Source organism: Microtus oregoni, unplaced genomic scaffold, assembly GCF_018167655.1.
Source record: "Microtus oregoni isolate MIOR12 unplaced genomic scaffold, Mior012 000009F_ref0000495, whole genome shotgun sequence".
NCBI classification, from domain to species: domain Eukaryota; kingdom Metazoa; phylum Chordata; class Mammalia; order Rodentia; family Cricetidae; genus Microtus; species Microtus oregoni.
The window spans coordinates 53,186,715-53,214,655 of NW_024543068.1; the positions used below are offsets into that span (position 1 = coordinate 53,186,715).

The 27,941-nt window shown below is 45.6% G+C and overlaps 1 protein-coding gene across 1 annotated transcript; it reads left to right on the forward strand.

Moving 5' to 3' along the window:
• Window positions 1-1,006: 1,006 nt before the first annotated feature.
• Tspan13 (tetraspanin 13) lies at window positions 1,007-27,941 on the forward strand. Its single transcript, XM_041658756.1, has 6 exons — window positions 1,007-1,267; window positions 21,024-21,191; window positions 22,740-22,820; window positions 23,339-23,452; window positions 25,398-25,511; window positions 26,905-27,941. The coding sequence occupies exons 1-6, from the start codon at window positions 1,205-1,207 to the stop codon at window positions 26,977-26,979; spliced, it is 615 nt and encodes a 204-aa protein (XP_041514690.1). The 5' UTR covers window positions 1,007-1,204; the 3' UTR covers window positions 26,980-27,941.

Below are 27,941 nucleotides of genomic sequence, written 5' to 3' on the forward strand. Positions count from 1 at the left end.
GGGCTGGGGTCCCTGCAAGAGCAGTAGGTGCTGCTCTTAACCGCTGAGCCAACTCTTAAGGCCCCTGAAAGTCTCTTTATGAAATCTTCTATTGGTAGAAAGCACTATGAAATAGCCAAGCCTTTACTACCAGCTAAGTTAACAGCAAGAACACAGCAGCGGTGCTTAAAATACATTAGCTGTGAACCGAGAGCATCTGACGTGACATTTTATTCTGTGCAATGGTCTGTCAAAAAGTGCTTGCTATACTTCTAATATTCTAGTTAGAGACAAGGAACCAGAATTCAAGATGCTGCAAATAACGTGAAAATAAACGATCTGCATCTGTTATTGAAAGCCTTCCGCAGCTCTTATTTATGCAAAACGCATTTTAAAATTCAGGACGCTACCGCACGAATAGCGAATGATTCTTGATCGCTTTTGCACATATGTATTCATATGGCTTATTATGGTTTCTCAGATCCCTAGAAGAATAAGTCCTCTTGACCTGAAATCTGTCACAGTGCTAGGCCACATTTCTTACCTACGTTGAGAGAAACAGGTTTTTGTTTTTTCCTTTTAGACTTCCACTTATTTTTTTTCCTCTCATTGCTTCACCCTCGTTCTCTGTAAATCTTTCATTCTTGCCGTCTTTTTTCATTCAAACGATGCCAGGTGCTTCTTTTTTTTTTTTTTTTTAAATTATCTCATTCAAAATGGTGCCACGTCACCCATCGGGCGAGCGTGGAGAGAGGTGCTGTCATTTCTCCTGCCAGCGTGGAGCCCCGCCCTCTGCTGCTCACCTGTCCCGGGGTGGAAATGACACAGAGGCCGCTGTCACGAGCCCGGGGCCCGGTTCCCTGCGGGACGGTCCAGACCCCCTCCCCCTCCGCAGAGCTGCCCCGCCCCTCCCGGATCCGGGTCGGCCGAGCGCATTGATTTGCATATTTCTACCTTTGTTCCCGGGCTCTGGCCAATCAGAGTGTGGGACGAGGCGGGGCGGAGGGGCGGGGCGTACGCTCGGCGGAGCTGCGGCGGCCGCAGGTTGCAGAGTGGGTGGGAGCCGCTGCGGGCGCGGCACCGCAGCCCCAATCCTGAACCCCGAACCCAGCACCCAGCACCCAGCCCCGGCCGCAGGCCCCGGAGGCTAGGATCCAGCGGGTACCTTCCCGGCCCAGCCGAGGACGTTTCGACCCCCAAGGCGCCCACCAACCCACGCGCCACGATGGTGTGCGGGGGCTTCTCGTGCTCCAAGAACTGCCTGTGCGCGCTCAACCTGCTGTACACCGTGAGTAGCCCCGCGCCCGGGTGGCACCTGCGGGGGCCGCCAGCCTCCTCCCAGCCAGGCTGGCCAACTGCACCCCATCCCTCGCCCCTTGCAGGCTTCCCACGCCCACAGGCTCGCCCGCGCCCCTCCCTCCCCCGCCCAGGACCCCGATCCTTGCTTGTCGCAGTCTCCCCCGGTCCTTCATTGTGGCGCTCGCCCCTCGCCCGGCTCTCTGCAGCCCTTCCCGCACACGCATCTTTCCCCAGGATTCCATCCCCATCCCTCCAACCGCACGCTCCCGGCTGGCTATGCCATCTGGAAGCGTGAGCGGAGGCTGGAGAACAGCCCAAGCTCGGAGGACAGTTTGGGGGGTGGGATAACGTGGCCTGGGGTGGAGCAGGCGGCCTGTGGATGGCGCGCTTCTGGCCCAGCTCTGAGCGCTGTGGTTTGAATGGAACCCCAAGGGGGTTCACAGGATATCCGTGGCTTCCGAAGTTTGTTTCGTGCTTACATAAAGTCTCTTTGTTGATGTTCCTGCCAGTGAGGTTCCAGCTTGATGCTTTTCTCGTGCCTTCTTCCCTTCTCCCTCTTTATCAATATTCAAACTACATTTCAGGCGAAGTCCTTCAGTACACACACACACACACACACGCACGCACGCACGCACACACGCACGCACACTCACACTCCACCACCTAAGTCGTTTGTTCGTTTTTTCTCCCTGATTATCAGCGCATACCTCCCAGTTTTCATGTTGAAAGCTCGTTTTGATTTTTGAGGCGTAATTCTGGCCGAACAGGAGGAAGACGAGGTGACGTTTATTGAAACCCGTCTACACCCCAGCCTTCTCCATGTACATTCTGTTATTTTTCTGTGTCTACATTTTCTAACGGTAAAGACCAAAATATGTTTTCATAGCTGGTAGTTGGTGGGTCTGGAGTGGAACTGAGCTGTGGAACCTCGATTTTTCCCATAAGCTGTCTCCACTGCGTGGACGAAACTTCCTCTCGGCCATCTCACGCCGCCTCAGACTTGCTGCTCCCTTCTATAAATACACCTGGTGCTTGTAGCACCCACCCTGAAAACAAACCCGGCTCCCCTGTGTTAGCTGAGCCAGGCCATCTGGGGCAGCTTAGGTTACATCCATGGGCAAGAGAGGCTGACTGCTTGGGGTTAAAAGCAGACACAACCGTTCATTTTTCCCTTTCTTCTTTTGGTGTGTGTCTGAACATGATGTCAGGGCTTTGAAGGTAGGCCAGAAATAGACATCAATGGCGTAAGCTTTTCTGGCTAGCTCTGAGGCATTTAGACAACACGTTCACAAATGGTGGACTCGGCAGAGGGTCTAGAACACGGGGTGATACAGCTCCTTGTAATTGGAGCTTCATGTCAAGGCGCGTATCGATATCCACAAGTCTCACGTGAGGCATGCTTACCATGTTGCTTAGTAAGTAAATTCCCATCCGTTCTTCCAGTGTTTTCTCTGCTTAGCATGAACGATATGCTTAGAACGTCACATTCTATTTTGTGCCCCATTCCCCTCCTGCTTTGGTGATTCAGTCATGTGTTTACCTGATTCTCCATCTTCCTGTGCCTGCGTACACACAGTGCAATGGCCGCTTCTGTGCCGCCTTGGCTGCCTGTGTGCATCAGTGCGCAGTAGATACATTTTTAAAAGCAGGAAGGGTTTTTCAATGCCAAGTGCCGTTGCTTTCAAGATGCATTGTTTTTAGCTGTCATGTCGTGAACGCCAGGAGAAAGAAAAGCTGACCAGAAAGGGATATGTTACGATTATTTAATATATGTCTTAAACTATTGACCTCCAAAATGTGTTTTATTGATTTTTAACAGGTGTGCAGTAAAATTTAATTAATTGGAATTCATAGGACTATAAATGTGGTTAGCGTTTTAAAATCCTAACTATTTTAAACAAAGGGACTGTTCTTAAAATAAGTTATTATCTGCCTGTCTCGTAGACATTGCAAATAGGTTATAATACAGTAAGTTCAAGGGGAGGTGAATGAGCGGGACAGCGGGGCCACATCTTAAACAGTAGAAAAACCTCCTGCAGCTATCGGTTAAGTTCTGCGTCCTCAGCGGCTCCCTCCTCACTTTAAGAAGTTTTAAAAAAATGTGGTAGCCGGCGGAGTTGAGCTTGGTCCCTGGGAGGTGTTTTTTTAGGGCAGGAATAAAAAGATCCTTTGTAGGTTCGCCTCCGGCCCTGCTAACTGCCTCTATGGTCTGCTCAATGCTGCGGGATTAAATATGAGGTCATTTCTCAAAGTGTTCGAACCAGGCCTGCCGGTGGGAGTGGCAGGTGGAAGGTTCCTGGCTGTGTTAGACGTCACTGCTGTTCTGAAGCATTTCCTGAGGAACCTGGGGTCTAGCAAAGCCGTGTGGATCCTCAAGGGATCCAGCTAGCCAGACCTCGGGCAGTATGGCCACTTCAGAAAGAGAAAGGAGGTCCCTAAACAACTTGGAAGGAACATCGCCTCATTTGCCTCGGGAATTCAGTGACCCTCTGGAGGCTAATGGTGGGTTTTTGTGCTTTTCTGCCATATTTTTTTAAACTAGGGGGGTTCCTCAGTGCTGGAACAACCAAGGGTTAATGTGGTGTAGGTAAACAATCTGTAGTGTTGATGAAAAGGGGAAGCCTGAGCAGTGTTGTAAGGCAAGGGCCCCTTGCAGCAGGACTTCCTGTATGTAAAGATGACGAGCTTCTGTATCCACAGTGTTGTTGTGTGTTGTCATTAGCCCGGAAATGCGGTGGCCAACAAAATAGGGTTCTCCAGTAAGGATGCTTTAGTGAAGACTGTGTTTCACTTTCTGCAGACGGTTGAGGACGGTATTCTGCCAGTCTCGCACTCCACTAAAACCCCTGGCAATTGGATCTAGAAGCCCTGTGTGAAAACGTACTTGCCCTGTATGAAGGCTCGATTTGGGCATATCACATGGTGTGAGAGAGCTGAGGCACCTTAAACTTTAGGACTGAGTGAAGTCTCGCTGAGCTCGAAATCAAGAGGGGGTGTTTGAACTGAGGAAACGAAGGAGTAGCTTGCGAGTCTCTTTTTCTCGGGACATACATATAAATTAAAATTAGTTTCGGAAATTAATTGCTTTATTTATTTGTTTTGAGACAGGGTACTGACCAGTCTGGTCTTGATCTATGTAGCTCTGGCTGCCCTTAAACTTGGAGTCTTCCTGCCTCAGCTTCTTTTCCCTTTCAAATTATTTAGCCGTTTATGAAATAGTTAATCAAATACATAATTCCAAAAGTTCAAGGGTGGCAGGGTAAGTTTTGCTTTCAGTTATGAAACAGTTATGAATCGCTTATTTCATCTCATTCAAATGACTGTCTCCAGGTTCCCTTGCAAGACCAGGAGAGGTTTCAGATATTTATGCATCTGATGCCGGCCGTTCAGAATTCCCACTGAAAAGCGCAATTTCAGACTCCCTAGAATCTAAAGTTCCTGATGCTTCATTTTGGCAATGAATCTCACTTGAACCTCACCGAAACCCTCACTCCAATGCTTGTGTTCAAAACCACTGACTCAGGTTCTGGAGTGCCAGGGTAGAAATCTATGGCCACGCTCTAAAATAGGATGCACTTTTACATTCATGTGTTTATTTATTTACCTTTATGTGTCTGAGTGTTTATGGGCACGTATGTCTGTGTACCATGTATGTGCACAGTGCCTGAAGAGGCCTGGGGTCCCCTGGAACCACAGTTGCACATGGTTGGAACCACCATGTTGGGTGCTGGGAATTGAACCTGGATCCTCTGCAAGAGGAGCCAGTGCCTTCAAACACTAAGCCATCATCTCTCTAGCCTCTGAGTATGTTATAGCTGAAAATATTTTTGATAAGTGTTGAAAAACAGTTTCTAAAACTACACATTGTTATTTGTGGGAAATTGTAAGAAATGTGAAGTGAATGTATTAAAATACGTAATATATTGGAATTTCCCCCCCACGGTACTGGCAACTAATTCCAGGGCTTAAAACATTAAGTAATTGGATAGATGATTTTGTGAAATAGAATCAAACAGAAAAATATGACAAAAAGTGTTTTTATTATACTATGGCCTTTCAGAGATGCCCTGCTGTGCTGACAAGATGCCTCAACAGATAAAGGAAGGCATCTGATGGCCAGAGCTTGATCCCCTGAACCCACGTGGTGGAAGGAGAGAAGGAACTCATACAGTCTGTAGGAATGGTGTAGTATTGTTAATAATCATATTGTGATTTAAATTATAGGTGGCATGGTTTGATATATAATATAAATGGTTTAATATATATGGGTTTTAACTTCAGAAAGTAGCATAAAGTTAAAATCAGAAAGAAATTTTGTAAGTTGTATGTGTGTGTGTGTGCGCGCGCGTGTGCATGTGTGTTCTTCTAAAATCTTCCCAGGTTTTTCTCTTTCACTGTTTCTTAATTTGAGAGTCTCGACTGCTTAGCTCAGGGTGGCCTTGCAACTGGCCGCCATCCCCCTGCCTCAGCCTCCCGTGGGATTGCCGCCGTTCCTTGCCATGCCCAGCTGAGTTCTTTTACTTACTTTCCTTGGTAAGTAGCCCACTTCACAGTTTTCCCTTCTACATTTTTGCTTGTTTTGAGAAGAGTTCCCCTGACATATCAAACAGTATGCTGATTGTCGTAGCGTGTCTAACATGAGTGCTGGCTTAGCAGAGCCCGAAGACCTGAGTGTGGTCCCTGGGACACTCGCCAAGGAGCGAGAGAACCGATTCCTGCACGTTGTCCTCCTCTGACCTCCTCTGACCGCCATGTGTGCTCCGCGGCACGTGTGCACTATGTCCACCCCACACAATGGATGGGTGAATGAATAGATGTAATTAAGAAATAAAATTGAGATCTATTTTATAATAGAATGGAAAAAGTTCACAAACTGGTAGGAGAAAAGTGTTACCTGGTTTATTCAGGAAGCCAGCTCGTCCAGCGCTACCCTAAACCACACAGCACACAGCTTTTTTTGTTTTATTTTTTGCTGTTTTATCTGTAGCCTGTTCATTTGCAAACTGATGATGATTTCATTCTTCCTTCACGGAACTGTGACGGTAAAATAACGTAGACTGTGTGAAACACTTAGGCGTGGTAAAGAAACAGAAGTAAGTCCTTACAGCTTCAAGAATGAAGGGTGAATTATTCAAAACTTTTGAACTATAGACCTGTGAGCTATAACGAAGGATTTTTCAAGGCACTGGGTTTTGACACATAAGTCAGTGTGCTCCAGGGAAGCAATTCATAGCCTCAAATAAAAACAATGGTCTTTTACTTGTAAGAAGATAACGGCTGGTATGTGTTGGCTATAAACATAGAATTACACTTTGTAGATTATTTTCTTTTTCTTTAAATGTGTTTATGTGCGCCTCATGTATGCAAGGCAAGTATTCTACCAGCTGAGCTCCACCCCCAGCTTTTGGGGTTTATATTTAGCTATATTTAATTAAACATATATTTAAATATTTAATATAAACTTATATTTAATATAAAATATATCTAGATATATTTTACATTTAGTGTAGGTTTTAGTCCTATTCTAGTCATTAGAATTCTGGCAAATTGTAGTTTTTATTTCCAAGTAAAATTATTACTTCAGCTAAGGAGAGTCTTAACTGAAATTGCTTTGAAATGTTTGCATTTAGCATTTTTCAAAATTCCGATCATTTTAAAAATGACTCTAATTTGTTTATTTTGCTTTGCTTATTTATTTAGAGACAAGGTCTCACTGTGCAGTCTTGGCTGGCCTACAACTCATTATGTAGAGCAAGGTGGCTTCCAACTCAGAGTCGACTGCCTCTGACTCCCCAGTGCTGGGATTAAAGGTGTGAGCCACCACCATACCCAGCCTCATTTTTCATTTATGAATCAGGGTCTTGAGCCGTTGAAATTTAATTTTTTCTGCTCCTGCCGTTCATGCTGGTTTATAGGCATGTGCTACCACACTTGGCTCTTCAGATTACTCTGATATTTTGATTTATGATTAGATGTGTGTAATAATACCCTATTATTCAAGCCACTGTAGGCCCACCTGGTCCTCGACACTCACCAATGAGAAGTTCAGAGTGAAGCAGTTACTCTGTCCGTTAAATTGCAAAGACAAGAGTCACGTGTGAGCGAGGAGAGGGCTGCACCTAAGTGCATTGCCTGTACGTGGATTTGGGGCTTTGAAGCCATGGAGCCTGCCACTAAGTTCAGTTTGTTCTTTTGGACTCATTTTCCTTACCCACACAATTCTGTTCTTGAGGTGTTTTAGGTATTCTGTTAGGCTTACACACAAAAGATCTAGGAAGATAGTTCATTTATCCTTAGGTCACAAGGACATTGGACTTCAGGCATAGGCCATTAGTCATTGTAACCGTCCTGTTTGTGAAGTTTCTGAAAAAAGGAGTGCAATTCTTTTGTAGTATTCTGGTTAGTGATGCCAGAATTCCTGGCTGTCAGCCAGCCATAAACAGCAATCAGAATCAGGAGAGGAACAGAGAGGGTTTTTCTTTTCTTATGACCACCTGCTTCCGAACCAGTAGTCTCCTCAGAGTGAAATGGGTTCAGATGTGCACGCAGAAGACCAAGGGTCTCCTCAGTGTGAAACAGGGTTCAGATATGCACGCAGAATCACTGAGGGTCTTCTCAGAGTGAAACAGGTTACAGATGTGCATGCAGAAGCACTGAGGGTCTCCTCAGTGTGAAACAGGGTTCAGATGTGCACGCAGAATCACCGAGGGTCTCCTCAGTGTGAAACAGGTTACAGATGTGCATGCAGAAGCACTGAGGGTCTCCTCAGTGTGAAACAGGTTACAGATGTGTACGCAGAAGACCAAGAGTCTCCTCAGAGTGAAACAGGTTACAGATGTGCACACAGAGGCACCGAGGGTCTCCTCAGTGTGAAACAGGTTACAGATGTGCACGCAGAAGCATCGAGGGTCTCCTCAGTGTGAAACAGGTTACAGATGTGCATGCAGAAGCACGGAGGAAATTCACAAAGCTATTGCTGAAACAAAAACTTGGGATAAACATGTTTTCAGCCAAAGTGAAAGAATAAATTCTGGGCATGCTTTGAGGGTGGGGCCAAGATGATTTCTCATGGATGGACAGTGGGGTACCAGAGAATGAGGCAAGTGACAGATGCCAAGTGTTTGTGGCCGCCCAGACCCTGCCAAGATGGCATTGGGTTGGCAGGACCAGAGAAGGTTCAGTATTAGGTGTGAGGTCAGAGATTCTCAGGCAGTTGTTAGCGAGCTTTTGATACTCAGCACCGGACTCAGCAGAGAGGGCTACCAGGAGGTACCCCTTAAGGTACCATGAGCATCAGAGTGGCCTTAGCAGAGCCGCCATGGGATGAAGGCAGTCAAGTGGATGGACTCTGGGAAGGAGCGGGGAGGAAGAGCTGGAGGAGACTGTGATGGAGTTGGTCGCTGGAGAGACTGAGAGGGGCAGGGCCAAGGAGAGGGGCTTGAGCCTGTGTATCAGGTGGTGCTGGTAAAGGAACTAAAACTAAATTAGCTGTCATTTTGTGCCTTCCTGCCAGCCTGCGATGACTTGGTGCTGGGGATTGAGCCCGGGGCTGGCTGTGTCTGAACCGTGGTGCATACTAGACAGCTCCTCTCCCAACTGTGCCCTGCCCTGGGCACTAATTATTGTATTTAACACGAAGAAGTCATCCCCTCCTTTTCTTACAATAACCACAGTAAGCCTGCTTCTCCACCATTTCTTGCTGACCGCACAGTGCAGCTCAGCATTAGTTACAGAGCACAGAGGTCAACAAGGGGCTGTTTTGCCAGTACCCCCACCTCTGTTTTGTAACCGCTGCGGAAGAAAAAAAGGGGATGGAATTTCGTTGGTAGCTAAGGGTGCCATTTCAAAATAATTGGCCTTGGAAAATGATTAAGCCAGGATCCCTTACTTTTGGTTCTTTCATATCCTTTCATTAGAGGAGTCAAGTGCGTTGTGTTTTGTACCTTCGAGCCCTACAGAAGTGTGCAGGGACACTTCAGTTTTGTGTCACGTAAGGAATCACAATCAAGAAAGTGCTGGGATTTTGCTTTTATGCTAAATGCCTGGCTGTTTAGCGATGCCTGGATTACTCATGAGCCCGCACATCTTCAGCCGGATGTTATAGGTTATAAATACGTCCGCTTGCTTGATCTGTGAAATCACAAGTTCATAGCAAAATGCTTGAAGCATTTAGTGGAAGGTGGTTTAAGGCCTATGTATACATCAATCTCTTTGTATGGTGCGGATGGAGTTCGGTCCTATGCTCTCATAATAATATTTTAAGTTTTCTTGCCTGCTACTTCAGTTCACAAGGAACGGTTGCTTTTTGTTTGAGACAAAGTCTCACTGTAGCTCTGGCTGGCTTGAGCAGGTTGGATTAAAGGTCATAGAGATACCTGCTTTTGCCTCCTGAATGCTGGGATTGAAGGTATGTGCCACACCAAGCCACCTGAGGAGCCAGCCACCCTTTGTTCCCTCCTTCCCTCCCTCCCTCCTTTTTTTTCTCCCTTCTTCCCTCCCTCCCTTCTCTCCCTCCCTTTGTATTTTGTGTGTGTATGCGTGTGTGTGTACCTCCTGTGTGCAGGAGTATGTGGAGGGCAGAGGGTCTCAGATCCCATAGAACAGGAGCTGCAGATGGTTGTGAACCACCATGTGGGTGCTGGAAATCAAACCCGGATCCTCTGGAAGAACAACACGTGCTCTTAACCAGTGAGCTATGTCTCCAAATCTACTTTTTATTTTTTTTGATTGTTTTTATTTTCTGTGTCTTGGTGTTTTGCCCCATGTATGGCTGTGTGTCATGGGCATGCCTGGTGTCTGAGGCGGAGGTTGGGAAAGGACATCAGGGTCCCTGGTCCTGGAATTACAGATGGTCCTAACCCTTCAGGTGGGGTTATTGGGAACCAAATCTGGTCCTCTGCAAGAGCAGCAAGTTTCTTTAATCCCTGAGCCATCTCTCCAGCCTCTTGTTTGTTCTGAGACAGAACTTTCGTATGTAATGCTGGATGGCCTGGAATTCAATAGGTAGGCCAGGCTAGCAACAATTACATGGTACTGACCTTGCCTCTGTCTTTGAAATGCTGTGGTTACAGGTACATACATGTCACCATGCTTGGCCATCAGAATATCACTTTTATTTTAGAGCTAACAAGACATTTTGAATAATAGCAACAGCTAATCTATTTCTGATGATCAAAAGAAGTAGCTGACTTAGAAATACTCCTAATCCCATCTTATTCTTGTTCTTGAACAGAGTGGATATTTGATGAAAGAATGTACAAGAATAATCTGGAACATGGTTGGACTGAGTTTCTTTCCCTTCAATAGTGTATAGATTGAAGAATAAACATTTCCCAGTACACTGATGAGGAGCAGTGAGAACCCCATCATCTAGCAGTTTGCTCTGCCACCTCTTCTGCTCTAGGCATTTAGCCAAGTGCTGGGAATATAAAGTGTGTTTGTATATATATATATAATCATATATAAAACATATGCTTTGACTGCAGGCCACCTGAAGTGTTTAGGGCACCTTTAAGGACGCCAGAGCTGGCTGGGGCTGGAGAGGGGAAGGTAATGACTAACCTCCAGAGGTAGTCACACCTATTGCATCTCAGGATTTAGAGAGCATAGGAGTACAGACTTAGTATTAAATCAAGATAGGCACAATGCCAGCATGGGAATGACCTATTCTGCCTGCCTTCAAAAAGCAATTAAACATCAGTTAGTGTCTGTGGTGGTTTGAATGAGAATGGCCTCCATAGACTCATCTATTTGAATGCTTTGTCCCCAGTTGGTGGAACTGTTTGGGAGGGACTTGGAGGTGTGGCCTTGTTGGAGAAGGCATGCCATTGGGGTGAGCATTGAGGGTCCAAAAGCTCTGGCTGTTCCCAGTTAGCGTTTCTCTCTCTCTCTCTCTCTCTCTCTCTCTCTCTCTCTCTCTCTCTGTCTCCTTCCTACTTTATGATAAGGATATTAGCTCTCAGCTGCTGCCCTAGTGCCATGCCTGCCTGTCTGCTGTCATGTTCACCGTCATGATGTTCACTAACCCTCTGACACGTAAGCCCTCGATAGACTCTTTCTTCTAAAGGCTGCCTTGGTCCCAGTGTCTCCTCATAACAAGAGAAAAGTAGCTGTGATGGCGTCTGAGTCCATTTTCTGTGGCTGTAATAGAATATAACGGATTAGGCAATCAAAAGGAAAAAAGGGCTCCTCACAGTTTCTATAGGGTTACCTACAGCGCCTAATCCATCATTGAAGCCTCACCTTCAGGACCACGCCTATCCTGAATCGCTTTCCGAAAGCCCCTTTTCCAGTGAAGATCGGACACGTTGATGCTGTTCTCTGGGCTTTGCTGTCTTGAGCTTCCACTGACAACGTGTCCCTTAGGGTGCGGTGGTGGCACCTGGGGATCCTCCTCTGGGGATTTGTCAGGGGAAGCTGTGCTAGATTTAGACCCTTTCCCATCACAGCCCTTTTAACTCCCTTTAAAGCACTTTTTGTATGTCAAATTTTCTTTGTTTTAAAGGAAAAACAGGAAAGGTTGGTGCTTCCTGCCCATAAAAACAGCACCATCAAGGAGTTAACGGGGCCGTAATCTGTTTTTATCAGCATTTCGTCTCCCAGAGGAAGGAAGCTATTTGTCATGGCTCTAAATTTACTTTCTGCTACAATTGCTTTCATAAGAAAACTGTTATTATTCTTGAACAAGAGTCTTTGTAGTTGCTTTGTCTCCCAAGGTACGGTGACAGGCTTGGATTTTTTAATTATGCAGCTACCGTTAATTTCATTTGAAGCTGTAATTTTTAGATTACTAACTTGGACTCATAACCACATTCCCCTGAAACTGTAAGCCAATGGTAACGTTTAATTATCACGGCTGATAGAGATAAGTCGTTTTATTATAATATGGGAAAGGCTCCTTTTTCATAAAAGTTAAACAGTGAAAATTTATCTTAGAAGTCCATTAAATATCTTTAAATGTTGTTTTTATCCTGAGAAATTAATTGTGACTGTTAGGTGGGTTTTAGTTTTGATATGTCAGAAACACCACTCACAAGCCAATACGTCCTTTTCAGATTGTTTATATTCTAGGTCTTTCATTTGTGTGGGGGTTTTATTTTGCTACCCTATTTTATTTTTATTTTTTTAAGAAAACTTTTTTTTTTTTTGCTTTTTCAGACAGGATTTCTTTATGTAACAGTTCTATGTAGCTATGTAGACCAGACTGGAACTCGCTCTGTAGACCAGGGCTGGCCTCAACCTCACAAAGGTCCACCTGCCTCTGTCTCCCAAGAGCTGGGATTAAAGGCATATGCCACCACTACCTGGCTCTTTTACTACTATTTTTAAAGATTTATTTTTAATTGTATGGATGTGACAGTGTCTGAGTGTGAATTTGAACAAATTCATGTAGAGCCCACGGAGGTCAGAAGAAGACATTGGATCCTCTAGGGTGTGAGCTCCCTAACGGCGCTGTAAACTGAACGTGGGTCCTCTGAAAGAGCAGTGTTGACTCTTTAACTTCTGAGCCATCTCTTCAGCTTCTTCTTCTTCTTCTTCTTCTTCTTCTTCTTCTTCTTCTTCCTCTTCCTCTTCCTCTTCTTCTTCATTTATTCTTATTTTATGTGTCTGAGTGTTTTGTCTGCAGTATGTGTATGGCTCCACCTGTGACCTCCAGAAGAGGGTGTTGAGTCCTTGGAACTGAAGTTATGACGTGACTGTTGTGAACTGTCATGTGGGAACCAAACCTGAGCCCTCTGCAAGAACAACAGTGCTCTTCCTTACCTGCTGAGCCATTTCTCCAGCACCTATTCTTGTGTTTTAATCAGAGAAGGTGATTAGTTCAAATAAGTTCATGGTCATGCTGTCTCATATGAAGAGTCGGTTTGGCATTCGAGGAATGAATCTACATTCTTTTTAATAATCCCTTACAAACGATGATTTTTGTCTGTGTGTTTGTGCTTGAGTGTGCAGGAGAGGGGACTAGGGTGTGTCTGGTTCACATTTCAGACTGTTCAGGGATGATGGACCTGGAGACCTCATTTGTTGACAACCTAACTTAGAACCTGCGTGTACAGGGCAAACACTGTCACTGGGCGGTCAGTAAGTTATTGCCGGTGGCCTTCTGGAATATGTCTCTTTTGTTCGTTTCCTTTTCCTCAGTGGCAGTGACGTGTGGAAGGAATCTGGATGGCACTGGACAACTCCTAGGTGGGGATCAGCAGCTGTATGGATGAGGCAGGATGCTCTGATTGATAGGAAAAAGCAAAGCGGAAGGATTTTGGTTGTGTACATATAAGAAAGTGCTATTAATGTTTCATAGTTTATTAACTAGGCACTTCATATACACAGACAATAATAGCATGATGGAGTCCTTGAACTTAATAGCTGGACTTTAGAGATGCCCAGTGTTCTGCCATGACATCTTCACTAAGAAGTGATGTTAGTGGAACCGACAGTCACTCTGCACCCCTTTTACCTACCCCGTTTCTGTAAGCACCATCTTCAAGTCCACACCTGGCATGACATTCCCGTTTATGACTTAGACGACAGCTCTGAAGCCGCAGGAAATTGTGTTGCTAGTTTGTGTTTGGAAATTGACATATTTCAGCAAGATTTCTATAATACTTGATTTATCTTTGGTTTTTGAAGTTTATTGATTGCATTGGAAGAGATTCAGATCACTTGTATTCTATTGTGTGATTACACAGGGTTTTGGATGCCCAGTCGTAGGTGTGGGGTTGAGTCCATTGGCTTCCTGGTTTACACAAGGGCCTAGCAGTGTCCTGTGAGGGCCTAGTGGGCAGAATGAGTCTCGAGGATTAACCTGAACGCAGAATTGCTAGGCTGGTGAAAGATCCAGGGCTCCTGCCAAATTCCAACTCTCCCCTCTGTTGTAATAGGAGCTGCGGGCTGCCTTTTGTCCCGCCCGGCTCCGGCACAGCTAGCTTTACACCAGAAATAACAACATACAAACTGTATTCTTTTAAGCACTGCTTGGCCCATTAACTCTAGCCCTTACAGGCTAATTCTCATATTCCGATCAACCCATCTCTAATAATCTGTGTAGCATCAGTCTTACCGGGAAAGATTCAGCATGTCTGACCTGGCAGCTTGCTTCATGGCATCTGCCCCGGAGAGGGGAGCATGGCCTCTGAGCTCACTTCCTCTTCCTCCCAGCATTCTGTTCTGTTTACTCCACCCACCTATGTTCTAACCAATAAAATGGGCCAAGGCAGTTTTTTTATTTTTTAACCAATGACCTTCCTCCATCAACCCTCCTGCCTGGAGGTCAATTTTGGAATTTAGTATGTGTGAGATTGTGTTTGTTCTAATATTTATGATTTTGTTTGTTGATTGGCTTTCCATCAGCCTCTTGAAAGCTCTATTACTGTGTCTTCCTCATAGACTCATAGATTTCTTTTTTCGTAGGTCTTTTGAGAATTTTGACTGATAAAAAGCTTCTCTTTTTAAGATCCGGGCTGTTTGGGGGTTGGGATCTGCCCCTGTCTCTCATGAGTCACTTTGGTTTGCTTCTCTGAGGTTTTCTTCGCCCCTCAGTCATTCCAGCTGGTGATTAGCTTCCATCTGAACCATTTGGCAGGCGGGTTCCTGCACGCATGGGGTAGGGTGGATTTCAAGGCCTAGAGGATGGGCTGTTTCGTTTCACGACTTTTGAAGATATCCAGAGTTTTTGCAGTCTCCCTTATAGTACTTTACCTTGAGAAAATAGCATTCTGCATCGCAGCTGTGCATGGGAACTGGTTCCACTTCCCAGTTCGGCTTGGCCTGAACCCAGAATCTCCTTTAGACTCTGCCCTTCTTGGACCCCACGCCCCAGTGGGCTGCTCTCCACCAGCTGGGCCAGGGCAGCGAAGACTTTCAGTTCTCCTTGCTTTGAGGGTCTATGGGGTTTCGTGTAGTTTCTCTGTGTATGTTATTAAAAGCCCTTTTCATTTGTTTGACATATAGCTCGGCAGGAAGGATTGCTGTTTTATTTTAATTAATCAGTCAGTTAACTTGCATGTCTTTGTAATGAGTGGATGGGTGTGGCCCAGAGCCACTGTGCTGAGGGGACTTGTTTTCTCCCTCACCGTGACTCCCAGGGGAGGCTAGGGAGTAAGCTCAGGCTTGAGCAAGTAAGGGCTTAGGACTGCTGAGCAAGCCCACACCTACTGTCCCCTCTAAAAGAGGTTTTAAAATTTTTATTTATTTATTTGTTTGTTTTTCGAGACAGGGATTCGCTGTAGCTATCAAGCCTGTCCTGGAACTAGCTCTTGTAGACCAGGCTGGCTCGAACTCACAGGGATTCGCCTGCGTCTGTCTCCTGAGTGCTGGGATTAAAGGCGTGTGCCACCCCCGCCCAGTAAAAATTTTTTTTTATTTACATCGCACGTGTTTTGCCTGTGTGTGTACCACAGATATGCACTAGGTGGGCCTAGAAGGCACCCGAGGGCATTGGGGCTCCTGGCACTGGAGCTCAGGTTGTGATCTGTCTTGTGGGTGCTGTGAGTGGAACCAGGGTCCTCTGAAGAGCCGCCAGTCCTCTGAGTGGCTGAGCCATCCCACCATCCCCATCCCCTCCAACCCCCCAAGAGGTAGGGTCTTATAAATGAGGTCTGAGTGTTAGCTTGACACTTGTTATGTAGTCTGATTGGTCTTGAACTCTTGGAACGCCTCCTACCTCAGTTTCCCTAGTTCTGGGATTGCAACTGTGGCCATCATGCCCCATAGGAAGGATTCATGATATTTCAGAACTGCCCATGGTAAGCCGAGTAAGGCTTGTCCTCAAAGGCCCTGTGTAATCCTGGATTCAGATGTGTCTGTAATACGCTTCTCAGGCTTTTCCCATTGTCCTGATCAGGCAAACTTTCAAAACCACTGCAGGCTTCCTGTTGTTAACAAACTACTGCACCTGTAGCGGCCTGCAACAACAGGATGTATTCTCCGCACCAGACATCAGAAGTCGCTGCAGATCGCAGAATCTGCTTCCTAAAGTCTAGTCCTTGCTTACCTTAGCCTAGAACACTTCTGCCTTCAACGCTAGCAGCATGCCACTACAAGCCTCCCAGACTGCACTCTGCTTCCCTCAGCAAAGTCCTCTCTGACGTGAACCCTCCTCCCGCCTTCTCCAAGGACTCTGGAACTATTTATTTAAGTCTTATTTAGATAATCCAGACTAACCCTATCTTGAGATGTCAACTGAATCCTGTCTTCGAAGTCCTCTTGGCCAATCTCCTCGTGCTGTGGACATTGGCCTTTGGACTGGGCATCGTGGTGTATTCCTGGAGTCACAGAGGATTGCTTGAGTCTGGGAGGGACGTGGGAGCCAGCTGGGACATCAAAGGAACACCTCATCTCATAAAGAGGAATGTGCTTTAATGTACTTTTTTTGTCTGCATTCTTTGGCTTATTATGTTCACCTAGGTGTGCGTGTTTTTTAATTTATAGTATGACACACTTTATAAAAACCTCTAACAGCAATTATTTGTCCTCTTGTGAACTTTCATTCATTTTCCTACTGACTTCTAGAGCAAAAGTCAGTGAATGACAGCCTGCAAACCCCCTTAATTCAGACACACATGGCATTTTTATTGTAATGATATTTTATCTATAAATATCATTACAATACAATTATATTTATTCATTTTAACAGTTTGTTTCATATGTGTCTCTCTCTGTGTGTATAGCATGATTAATAAGAACCCAGAGACAGATATTAGGATTCAACCTGAAGGTCAGAAAAGCAACCCAGCCAGCCACTGTCATTACCTCTATCTCAGTCCAAAATGGCGATCCTGCCTCCATGAATATCAGAATGAGGCTGTGCCTGAGAGCTGTCTCCTCCCGTTTTACATTCTTCTCTAGGGCTGGGATTAAGGGTGTGCACCACTACCCCCGGTTATATGGCAAACTGGGATTAAAGGTGTCTGTTACCACTGCCTGGTTTGTAAGACTGACCAGTGGGGCTGTTTTACTCTCTGATCTTCAGGCAAGCTTTATTTATTAAAATACAAATGAAACATCACCACATTTGTGTGTGTGTGTGTGTGTGTGTGTGTGTGTGTGTGTGTGTGCGCACGTGCCCCCCAACACGTACCTGCAGTTCAGAGACCAGTTTCCAGGACGCAGGAGTTCTCTCTCCCCACTGTGGGAGCCTGGCAATGACCTCAGGTTGTCCGGCGTGGCAGCAGTCACCCTGACGGGCCGAATTCACATTTTTAAATAATCTGGAAAAAAAAATAATCAAAGGGAGAAAAATACTTTGATACATGAAAATTCATGGACAGTCTGAGAAGAAAGTGTTGATGGTTGAGCTGGCACAAACATGTCATCTCAGTACGTGGGAAGCCAAGGCAAGAGAACCCTGATTTGGAGGCTAGCCTGAGGTACCTGACCTTATGTCTGCCATTCTAAAATCCTTCCAACAAAAATAAAGCCAAACCTAAACAGACAGCAACAAAACTCCTAAACAAAACAAAACAAAACAAAACCTCAGAACCCCAGCTAAATGAAACTAAAAGATGGGGGTGCTGTCAACACGGCCCTGCTCTTCTGTTTGTACTGTGTGCCTCCGTGATTGTACCATATTGGAACTGAATGATCACGGCAGGGCTGTGATTTGCACAACCAGGCTATGGAACAGAAAATTTCCAACTTCTGTTCTGTCGTATGCCCCATCTTTAAGTCTTTCACTTATTTTTCAGTTTAATGCTTAAGAATATTTGACTTTTAGTATTCTTAATTTTTAAAAATCCCATTAACATAGTAGTGATTTGGCATGATCTTGGAAGGATCATGTACATTTATGTATGTCACCCAGGGTGCGTGTGGAGCTCAGAGGGCAGCTTCTGGATTGTCCTAGCCTTCCTCCTGGCTGAGGTCAAGTCTCCATGCTGTGTGGCCCGAGTGCTTCCGGCTGACTCTCTTGTCTCCCGTCAGAGCAGTGCTCACAGCAGATGCCGTTACATTTGTCATTTAACCCTGGTTCCAGGAGCAGACTTGGGTGTCAAGCTCATGTGGCAAGTGCTTTTACCTGCTGAACCACGTTCCTCGCCCAGAAGTTTTTTTGTTTTTAATGTTGAATGAAGCACAGATTGGTCTTCTTGTCCCTTGAGTTACTGAATTAGTAAACCAGACTCCCTCTCCATAACTTGGTGTTAGCAGAGGGGTTGGGGATGGTGAGGAGTCTGTATTACCATGGACACAGGCTGTGGTGCCCAACTGTTGGTCAAACGCTAGTCTAGGCACTGCCATAAGAATACCTTGTAACTATGACCAGAATTTACAGTCCGTTGATTAAATGAATCAGACCACCCTCCAGAGTGTGGGTGTGAATCAGACCGCCCTCCAGAGTGTGGGTGTGACTCAGACCGCCCTCCAGAGTGTGGGTGTGAATCAGACCACCCTCCAGAGTGTGGGTGTGAATCAGACCACCCTCCAGAGTGTGGGTGTGAATCAGACGGCCCTCCAGAGTGTGGGTGTGAATCAGACCGCCCTCCAGAGTGTGGGTGTGAATCAGACCGCCCTCCAGAGTGTGGGTGTGAATCAGACCGCCCTCCAGAGTGTGGGTGTGAATCAGACCGCCCTCCAGAGTGTGGGTGTGAATCAGACCGCCCTCCAGAGTGTGGGTGTGATGTCCTTACATCAACTGGCATTTCCCAAGGAATAAAGGTGCCCTGTCCAGATTTCTGGCTGGTCAGTCACAGATGTGTGGGCCAGATGTTTCAAACCTCTTCTGTCTGAGCCTCCCTTTCTTCTGATACATAGAAACCGATGTGTAGATTAGAGAGCTACTCCGATGTGGTGCTTGTGGAATGCTTGCTGTCTGTGCCCCATCCTGAGATACAGCGATGATGCTAAGCCAGGAAGAAGTGAGGCCCTTCCTCACACCTTCCTGACGCGCCCGCTTTTACCGGCTGTGAAAGGAAGTGTGCTTGATTTGGGCGTTACAAAGTCAGAAAGAAGATCCCTCGTGAAGGGGCAGAGGGTCTTTTCTCAGCTCTCCATCGTTTAAAATTGTGAGGTGACTGTGAGAAGCTACACAACAGAACTGCCAAGGAGTAGCAGCTGAGGGAGGGAGGTAGGACTTGAGGGAATGTTTGCTTTGTTCCCTGTGTACTAGCCACAGTGCTGGAGGCCGTGAGTTCCCCACCACCGGACACTGGTTCTGTGGTCCCACAGGTGATTTCTTTTGTTCTTACATTTTGGCTCTTTAACCAAGATTCTAGAAAGAAAATGTTTTGGATAAAAATACAAATAGATGAACACTATCAGTTTTGTTTGTATCTCTACATATGTAAATATCTTTTTTTAAACCAGCTCATATAAAGCATCTTTAGTATTGTTTAACCCATAAACAATGATACATATTAGCAGAAAAATTCAAGCGATAATTTGTGCATTGATAAACAGAGTTTACCAAGTCTTTTAGTAATAGGATGCTAGAAAAATCTAGTTTTGAATTTTGATTTTTCCCAAGTGGGCATTGCACTGCCACATTAGCCCAGGAGACGAGTGACCGCACGTGTACAAAGGTTCTCTACCCCACTCTACAAACCCCCTCCACCCTTCTCTGAAACCCGCTCAAGCTAGGTGTGCCTCCTGTGGGTTAATTATAATCCCTGTGTAGTTTACCATTTATTTGTTTTTGTTTTTCAGTGATTGTAGCTGTGAGTTTTGTAACCCCTATTACCCACGGGTGCGCCCGCTCTTCTGATTGTGTTCCACAATCCTGTAAATAAAATGACTGAGTATGTCATGCTTTCTTCTTGCCCAGATGGCATTTCCTTTTAAATAGCCAAGCTCTCTGCCCGGTTTTCATCTGGATGGCTTCAATGGCCTCTTGTGCCTCTGTATTTTAACATGCTTGATGTTGACTGCAATGAACTTCCAGAGTAGTTCTGCAAACAGTTTTCACATGTTCTCCAGGGCAGGCCTGTAAGTTCCAAGGGAGGTGGGAGCATAGAGTCCTTCCTTGTGAATGCCTCTTGCTCCTGGAGAGACCGGTGTGGGAACAGATGGTAGAGCGAGGAAGGAAACAATAGCTTCCTATTCCAGGAACATAGCTTGCTGGGAAGGGAGGACTGGCTGAGCCGTTTGGGGAGGAGTGGGAGGACAGAGGGGGGAGGCTGCAGGCCCACTGGGTTGTGAAGGAAAAGAAAAATAATTTTCATAAGAACAGCTCAGAATCACGGGCTGCCTAGTGTTACACGTGCTGGTACTGTGCAAGCTTCCGGTTGCTCACACGCAAGCCTTGTATTCACGTGACCTCTGAGACACCATCGTTGCCTTCTGGGTTAGTGTTAGTCTTTTTTAAAAAGCATAATTGAGGGTTAGATTAAATTAATTAATACAACAGTATCCATGGAGGCTTGTGTGTTTCCGTCAGCTTTCTGTATCTATGGGTTTCACATTCATGGATTCAGTCACCTGGATCAAAAATTGCTTCATGAGCACAGATTTTCTTGTTGCTATTCTTCTGACAGTTTGGTAATGTCGCTTAGCCTTGACACTGCTTTAGCTAGTCTGAGTCACCCAGAGGTGGTTTGATGCTTACAGGAGGATGTTACAAGTTATACACTGTGACGACTGTTTCTATGAAGCTTGAATTTGCTGTATGTGGTGACGGGTTCTGGAACCAGCGCCCTGGGGATCCTGAGGGACGCCTGCCCTGCTATGAACGTGACTAAGATGTAGACGCCTGGACAGCACTGGCGCTGTATAACTGAACGGTGCTATGTAACTGAACCTCCATCTCTCCTCAGCTGGTCAGCCTGCTGCTCATCGGGATTGCCGCTTGGGGCATTGGCTTCGGGCTAATCTCCAGTCTCCGAGTAGTGGGCGTGGTCATCGCCGTGGGCATCTTCCTGTTCCTGATTGCGTTGGTGGGGCTGATTGGTGCCGTGAAACATCATCAGGTGTTGCTGTTTTTTGTATCCTTTTTAAAAACGAGGATTTTTACCTCTATCAGGTGACGTTCTCACTCATTATTGGTTATATTTCAATGGTTGCTACTAATTTAATATCATTCATTGCTACAAAGCCACCCTTAGGAGGACAATGTACGAATATGTGTAAAGAGAAAGCCTTATGTTTACTTATGCCCCACCCTTCCCCATCACGTCATTTTGAGTTCTGTAGATGGAGCTGCAGGGCTGCTTTTCGTTCCGCCCAGCTCCTGCACAGCTAGCTTTACACCCGAAATAACAACACGGAAACTGTATTCTTTTAAACACTGCCTGGCCCATTAGCTCTAGCCTCTTTTTTTTTTTAATATTTATTTATTTTGTATACAATATTCTGTCTGTGTGTATGACTGCAGGCTAGAAGAGGGCACCAGACCCCGTTACAGATGGTTGTGAGCCACCATGTGGTTGCTGGGAATTGAACTCAGGACCTTTGGAAGAGCAGGCAATGTTCTTAACCTCTGAGCCATCTCTCCAGCTCCTAGCTCTAGCCTCTTAATGACTAATTGTCACATCTTGATTAACCCATTTCTGATAATCTGTGTAGCACCACGAGGTGGTGACTTACCGAGAAGATTCAGCATGTCTGACCTGGCGGCTGGCTCCATTGCATCTGACCCAGAGAGGAGAGGCATGGCAATTGCCTCACTTCCCTCTTCCTCCCAGCATTCTGTTCTGTTTACTCCACCTACCTAATTGTCTGTCCTATCAAAGGACCAAGGCAGTTTCTTTTTTAACCAATGAAAATAACAATAGACAGAAGACCCTCCCACATCAGAGTTCTACTAGCTGGGCATAATTCTGATTTTCCTGCAAATGTACAGAGTTGAACTGAACTCATTTCGTTACTTCTAGGCCTTCCTAACACGTTAATTTTTGGTTGAGAATTTTACAATATTTTATTCTCTAGATTTAGTTGTCTATATCTGTTTTTTTTTATTTTAGAGATTTCAGTATTTGTATTTCATTTTGAATGTGAGTTTTTCAAAATCTAATTCTCTTTCTTTTTGAGACAGGCTCTCTGTAGACTGGACTGACCTCTGGCTTGGACAGTCCTCCTGTCTCTGCTCCTTAGGCCGTGGGATTACAAGTGTATCCCACCATGCCTGCTGTATGTAATTATTCATATCTGTCTAATGAATTGGTAGTTATAGTGTATTAGGAAAATGATACAATGTATCACTTTGAACTTAGGTAACACCGTTCTAGTTTCTAGGTGAATTGCTTAGAGTGGACTGTCAACAAGCCTGCTGTATGATCTTACGCAGCATTTGCAGTGTCCTTAGCAGCAGGTAAAGGCACTTGCTGCCAAATCTGAGGACCAGACTTCAATCCCCGGGACCCGCGCGGTGATCAGAGAGAACTGACTCCTGCAAGTTTTCCTCTGCTGAACAGTGTAGCGCAGGCAGATATACCGTGTGTATGCCCCTGCCACACTCACACACCTGATGAAGAGATAAGGGTAATAACAAAAGATAAATTAAAATAAAATAGTCCTTAACTTATAACTCACAGTATATGATCATTCTCCTGCTCGTATTTATTGTTCAGTTCTCCGTGTCTTGTGCTTGCTTAGCGCTGAATCAGGACCAACAGGTAAGTAAAGATTTTTTTTTTTTCTTTTTCTTGTTGAGACAGGGTCTCACTGTGTAGCTTTGACTGTCCTAGAACTGTATGTAGACCAGGCTGGCCTCAAACTCACAGAGACCTGCCTACCTCTGCCTCCTGAGTGCTGGTATCGAAGGTTTGCGTCATTGCTCCCAACGGAGTAAAGTTTTCATTTTCTTTTACTTTATTATGCAACATAGCACAAATATGAAAAAGATGGGAGGAAATGATTGGAGAACAAACATTTCTTTGTAGCACGATTAATAAAATCCCAGAGACAGAAATTGAAGCAAGTACTGTTCTAAATTGCTTGTAAAAGCCCAGGACCTTTTCATTCATAGAAGTATTGCCTTAAGTGTTTTGCAGAACTAGGGATGCAATTTTGAAAAGGTGTGCTAGTTTTGTAGAAACTGTTCCTTGCCCGCTCCACTTCCACCCGCAGGCTCTCGGTGTCTGTGTTCTGTGCCCGGATAATGTGTTCTCACGCATCTGTGAACTGTTTCTAGGGCCAACTGCTGGAGGTCGGATGGAACAATACGGCAAGTGCTCGAAATGACCTGCAGAGGAACTTGAACTGCTGTGGCTTCCGAAGCTACAACCCGAATGTCACCTGCCCAGCTGTAAGTCAGTTGTTTGTTTTCCTTGAAAGAAGAAGAGGCCTTCCGATGCTGAATTATATTTCAGGACTGTTTGGCTAATGCCTCTGCTCCACTCTTCATGGTACCACTGTCACATTTACCCATTGCGTGTGCGGTGACACCCGCCACATTTATTTTCTTGCCTGTAATTCTTCCTCATTCAGTTCCTTCCTATAACAAGTTGTGAGGGAGACATGATCAGTCTCAGAGATTTTTGGTTTTGCAGTTTATAAGAGAAGGGTCTGTATTAAATCACTCTCTTAACTAGCCCAACACCTCCAAGGTGGAAGACCCATAGAACCACGCTCCCCACTTTCCCTTCCTCCGCCTCACAATTTCTCACCCTTTCTGTTTGGATTTGAGCTACTTACTGATGGACCAACGGGATCCATCCTTCTGTTTCCTACCAGACGGGTCCACCTAACTCAACCCCAGTCCTGTAGGATAGGCTCAGGGCTTGGCTCGTCTAGAACATTCATATTTTGGGGCAACTCCTCTTACAAACTGTCTAAGGCCTAAGCCGTATGTCTCTCTTCATGGAGGCCTTTGTGAGACTGTTTCTCTGTATGGGTCTGTATCCATTGCTATGAAACATGTGATCACAAAACTTATGGCCTAAGACAGCTGTCTGTTTATCCTCTCCCCTTTCCATGGGAGTCCAGGTGTGGTTAGCCGAGTCCCCTGCTCAGAGGTCTTAGTTTGTTCTCCAGACGCTGTGATAAAAACCTGCCAAAAGCAGCTCAAGGGAGAACGGGATTAATCTCGTTTGTAGTTCCAGGTTCCGTTCTGTCATTGTGGGAACGTCACACAGCAGGAGCTCGGGGAGCTTGGTCCCATGGCAACCACTGTTAGGTGGGGAGAACAAGGAACGCATGCGCGCTCCTGCTCCGTTCACATTCTCCCCTCCCCTGTCTAGGGAGAATGGTTGCATCCCTGATGAAGGTGGTTCCTGCCACATTTTAACATGTTCATGTTCATAGCTTATTCAAGACAACCCCTCGCAGGTGATTCTAGTTGTCATGCTGACTGTTAACACCGGACTCTCACGGTGCTGAAGTGTGGTGTCGGTGGAGACTGGAATTCACGCGAGACTCGGTGTCCTCGCCTTGCTCAGGGGACGTCTGTAGGCTCATTGTTCTCGCAGGATTGTCCTGTTTGCTGGTGGCTGTCGACCGGGGTCTTAGTCACCACGGTGAAGTGGGCACTATGACCAAGAGAGCCGTACTAGAGAAAGTGTTTAGTTGGGGGCTTGCCTACAGTTTCAGAGGCTTATTCCATTATCACCGTGGAGGGGGATAATGTGGCCTACAGGCATGGTGCTGGAAAAGGAGGTGAGAATGAAATCTGATCTGTAGGTGTGTGTGTGCGTGTGTGTGTGTGTGTGTGTGTGTGTGTGTGTGTGTACATATATACAGAGAGAGATAACTGGGCTTAGCATGGTTCCAAACCCACCCCTAATGACACACTTCCTCCTAATCCCATATCCTTTCAAACAATTCCATTCCCTGGTGACCAAGCATTCCGATGTATGAGCCTATGGGGGACATACTTATTTCAGCCACCACAGCTGGGTATCAGACCATGCATGTGAGTCAGTGTGAGGACCTCTGGGTTGGTGGAATGGAGTCTTATACAGTGCAGTCTAGACGTCTACCCATCCCACTTATAGTTCCCAGAATGGGGCGGAGCCTACAGAGCACACTAGACATCCACCCATCCTATTTATAGTTCACAGAAGGGGGTGGAGCCTACAGAGCATGTGCAGGAAATGGCCATCTTGGAAATCTATACACACTTTAAAATCCATCCTCAGACTGGATGTAGCGCCCTAGCCCTGAAGCTTGTTCGTGAGCAGTGTTAGTTCTTACGTGTTTTATTTCCTATACACGCACTATGAAGTAACAGGTCCTGTCTTTTCTTTCGGCAGAGCTGTGCTAAAATGACCCACAAGTGCTTACCGTGCGCCCCCATCATCGAAGCGTATGCTGGAGAGGTTTTGAGATTCGTTGGCGGCATTGGCCTCTTCTTCAGCTTCACAGAGGTTGGTCCTCCCCCTTGGTCATAGGGAGTTCTGGTTTGTATTTAGGACACAGCATTGCACGTCAGCATAACATCTGACACTAGAAAGCTCCCTTTCCCTGAGGTCACTCAGTGTGGACGGAACACCCCCAGCTTGGAATCAGACATCTGGCAAACCCAGCGTGGACGCTGTGATGGGTGCCATTCCTGACCTGCTTACCCCTGTAAACAGTTAAAAAATGAAGAAATTAGGCCGAGTGGCTCTGGGCTTTCTTCTCTTTCTAGACTTCCACGATAAATTATGGTTTAATTTCGTCATAAGCAGAACATTAGTGTTATTTAATACATGTTAATATATAATATTATAATCCACACATATGCATATATGCATGTAACGATTTGCTTTTAATTATTGCCTCTGTTGCTGGGTGGTGGTGGTACATGCCTTTAACCCCAGCACTTGAGAGACAGAGACAGGCAGATCTCTGAGTTCAAGGTCAACCTGGCGCACAGAGTGAGTTCCAAAACAGCCAGGGCTGTACAGGAAAACCCTGTTTCTGAAAAAAACAAAACAAAACTGGAAGAAATCTGGAAATGGGAGTTGTGAGACGATCTTTCCCAGAGAAGAGCTCACTGGTGGGTTATCTAGTGCCAAATGGTCAGCCCTGAAAACATACATAGAATAACATACATGGACTGAGAAGGTTATGTTTAGGAATGCGCATGCATGCACACGCGCACGTGCGCGCACACACATGCGCGCAAGAACAACTAATGAAAGAAGAGGCATGAATCTGAAGGAAAACAGACAGGGAAGGATATATGGGAAGGTTTGGAGAGAAGAAAGGAAGGGAGAAATGTCATTGTATTATAGTCTCAAAAGTAAAAATGTATAAAAATTGTGTTACTTTCAACTGAAAAATTGCCTCTGAAACTGAAAGGATAAAAGGTGGCAGAAAGTGGTCCCTTTGGTGGGCCCTGCCAATGTGCGCCGCTGAGAAATTACACCCAGAAACAGATCTAACGCAAGAGGTTTATTGGGCGAGGAGGAGAGGAGAGAGAGCGAAAGGCCATCTCAGAGTCTAATCTCTGTCCTCTTGTCTGATCTCTGCTCCCTCACCTTGCCCATGTCGGCTCCCTCTTATCAGGGCTACAGTGACTGTACCCTCGAGCCCACCTGGAAGATCCCTCATAGTGTAATGACACCGTCAAAGGCCCCTTTACCTCAGAACGTGTTCTGGGCAGCACGCAGTCCACCATCGATCTCGTATTTCAGTGTGATTAGGGCCTGCCCTTTAATTTGTCTGAAGTCTCTCCTCTGAGCAAAAAGCAAGCAAAAGTGATTCAGAAGTTTCAGTTATTCTGTTGATTAACTCAATCTATAGAGCACTTAGTTTTTCTTCTTTTAATTCCAGATCCTGGGTGTTTGGCTGACCTACAGGTACAGAAACCAGAAAGACCCTCGCGCCAACCCCAGTGCTTTCCTTTGAAGAGAAAACAAGGAAGAGTTTCCCCGTGTTGATCTTGCTCCCTTTCTCTAATCTTAAGTTAAGCTTCTTTGTTCTGAAAGAACAAACAGTATCTGAAAACTACATTATCAACAGTGGAATTAAATATTTTCACTCTTAACGTTTCTCTAAACGTGTTTTGTTGACATTGCTGAAAAAGCAGCTGAAATTCATTGTGTCCCCGACCCTCAGTGGTCCCTGTAATCTGCTGTTCTTGGTGTCTGGCACTGTTCACTGTGGCCTTTCCTGCTGTAAAACTGTATATGGCACCCCTGGGGAAGTGGTCCTGCACCCCGACATCTCGGTCTCCCCGGGATAACTGCAGGGAGTGCCACGCTGTGCAGGTAGCTCCCGCCGAAGACAGTTGAAGCTGATGAAGCGGGCGAGGCAGAGGATCTGTTGTGTTCAGTTCCGTAGGCGACATCTAAGTTCCCTGTACCTTTTGTCTTTTCAGGAAAGCTGCACTGTAGAGACAAATGTTAGCATAGAAGTGATCATTTAGTTCTCGTAGGCCATCACGATTACATCTGTGTAGTCTAGAAGTAGCTGTGTCTTTAGGAAACTCAAGTTTAGTTTTTGACTTTTATACTCAAGGGCAAAGGAGGTGACACCGTTTGGGAAATGCTCTGGTGTGTGACTGTCAGCCTTCGAAATGGGATGAGCTTGAGGAAGATAGTGTATATATGCATAATCTGACATCCTTTTGTTTTAAATAATTTGAAGTTTAAAACACTGTATTTGTAAGCAACTTGCAATCGCTACGTTGGCCCATGTAACAAAAAGATATTTGGTTATCTTAAATAACCTTGTCTTGATATTTCTTGGTATTGTGACAGTGAGTTGTCAAATGCAAACATATTTAAATGTGCTACCTCCCATAAGTTGAGAGAAAAATGGTGTTTGTGGCTTGTATGTTACATTAAAAATTAAAAGCTGGAACCCTT

Coding starts and splice junctions, on each gene's coding strand:
- Tspan13 (XM_041658756.1), top strand. CDS start 1,205: ATGGTGTGCGGGGGCTTCTCGTGCTCCAAGAACTGCCTGTGCGCGCTC. Junction 22,821..23,338: donor CGCTGAATCAGGACCAACAG/GTAAGTAAAGAT, acceptor AACTGTTTCTAG/GGCCAACTGCTGGAGGTCGG. Junction 23,453..25,397: donor CGAATGTCACCTGCCCAGCT/GTAAGTCAGTTG, acceptor TTCTTTCGGCAG/AGCTGTGCTAAAATGACCCA.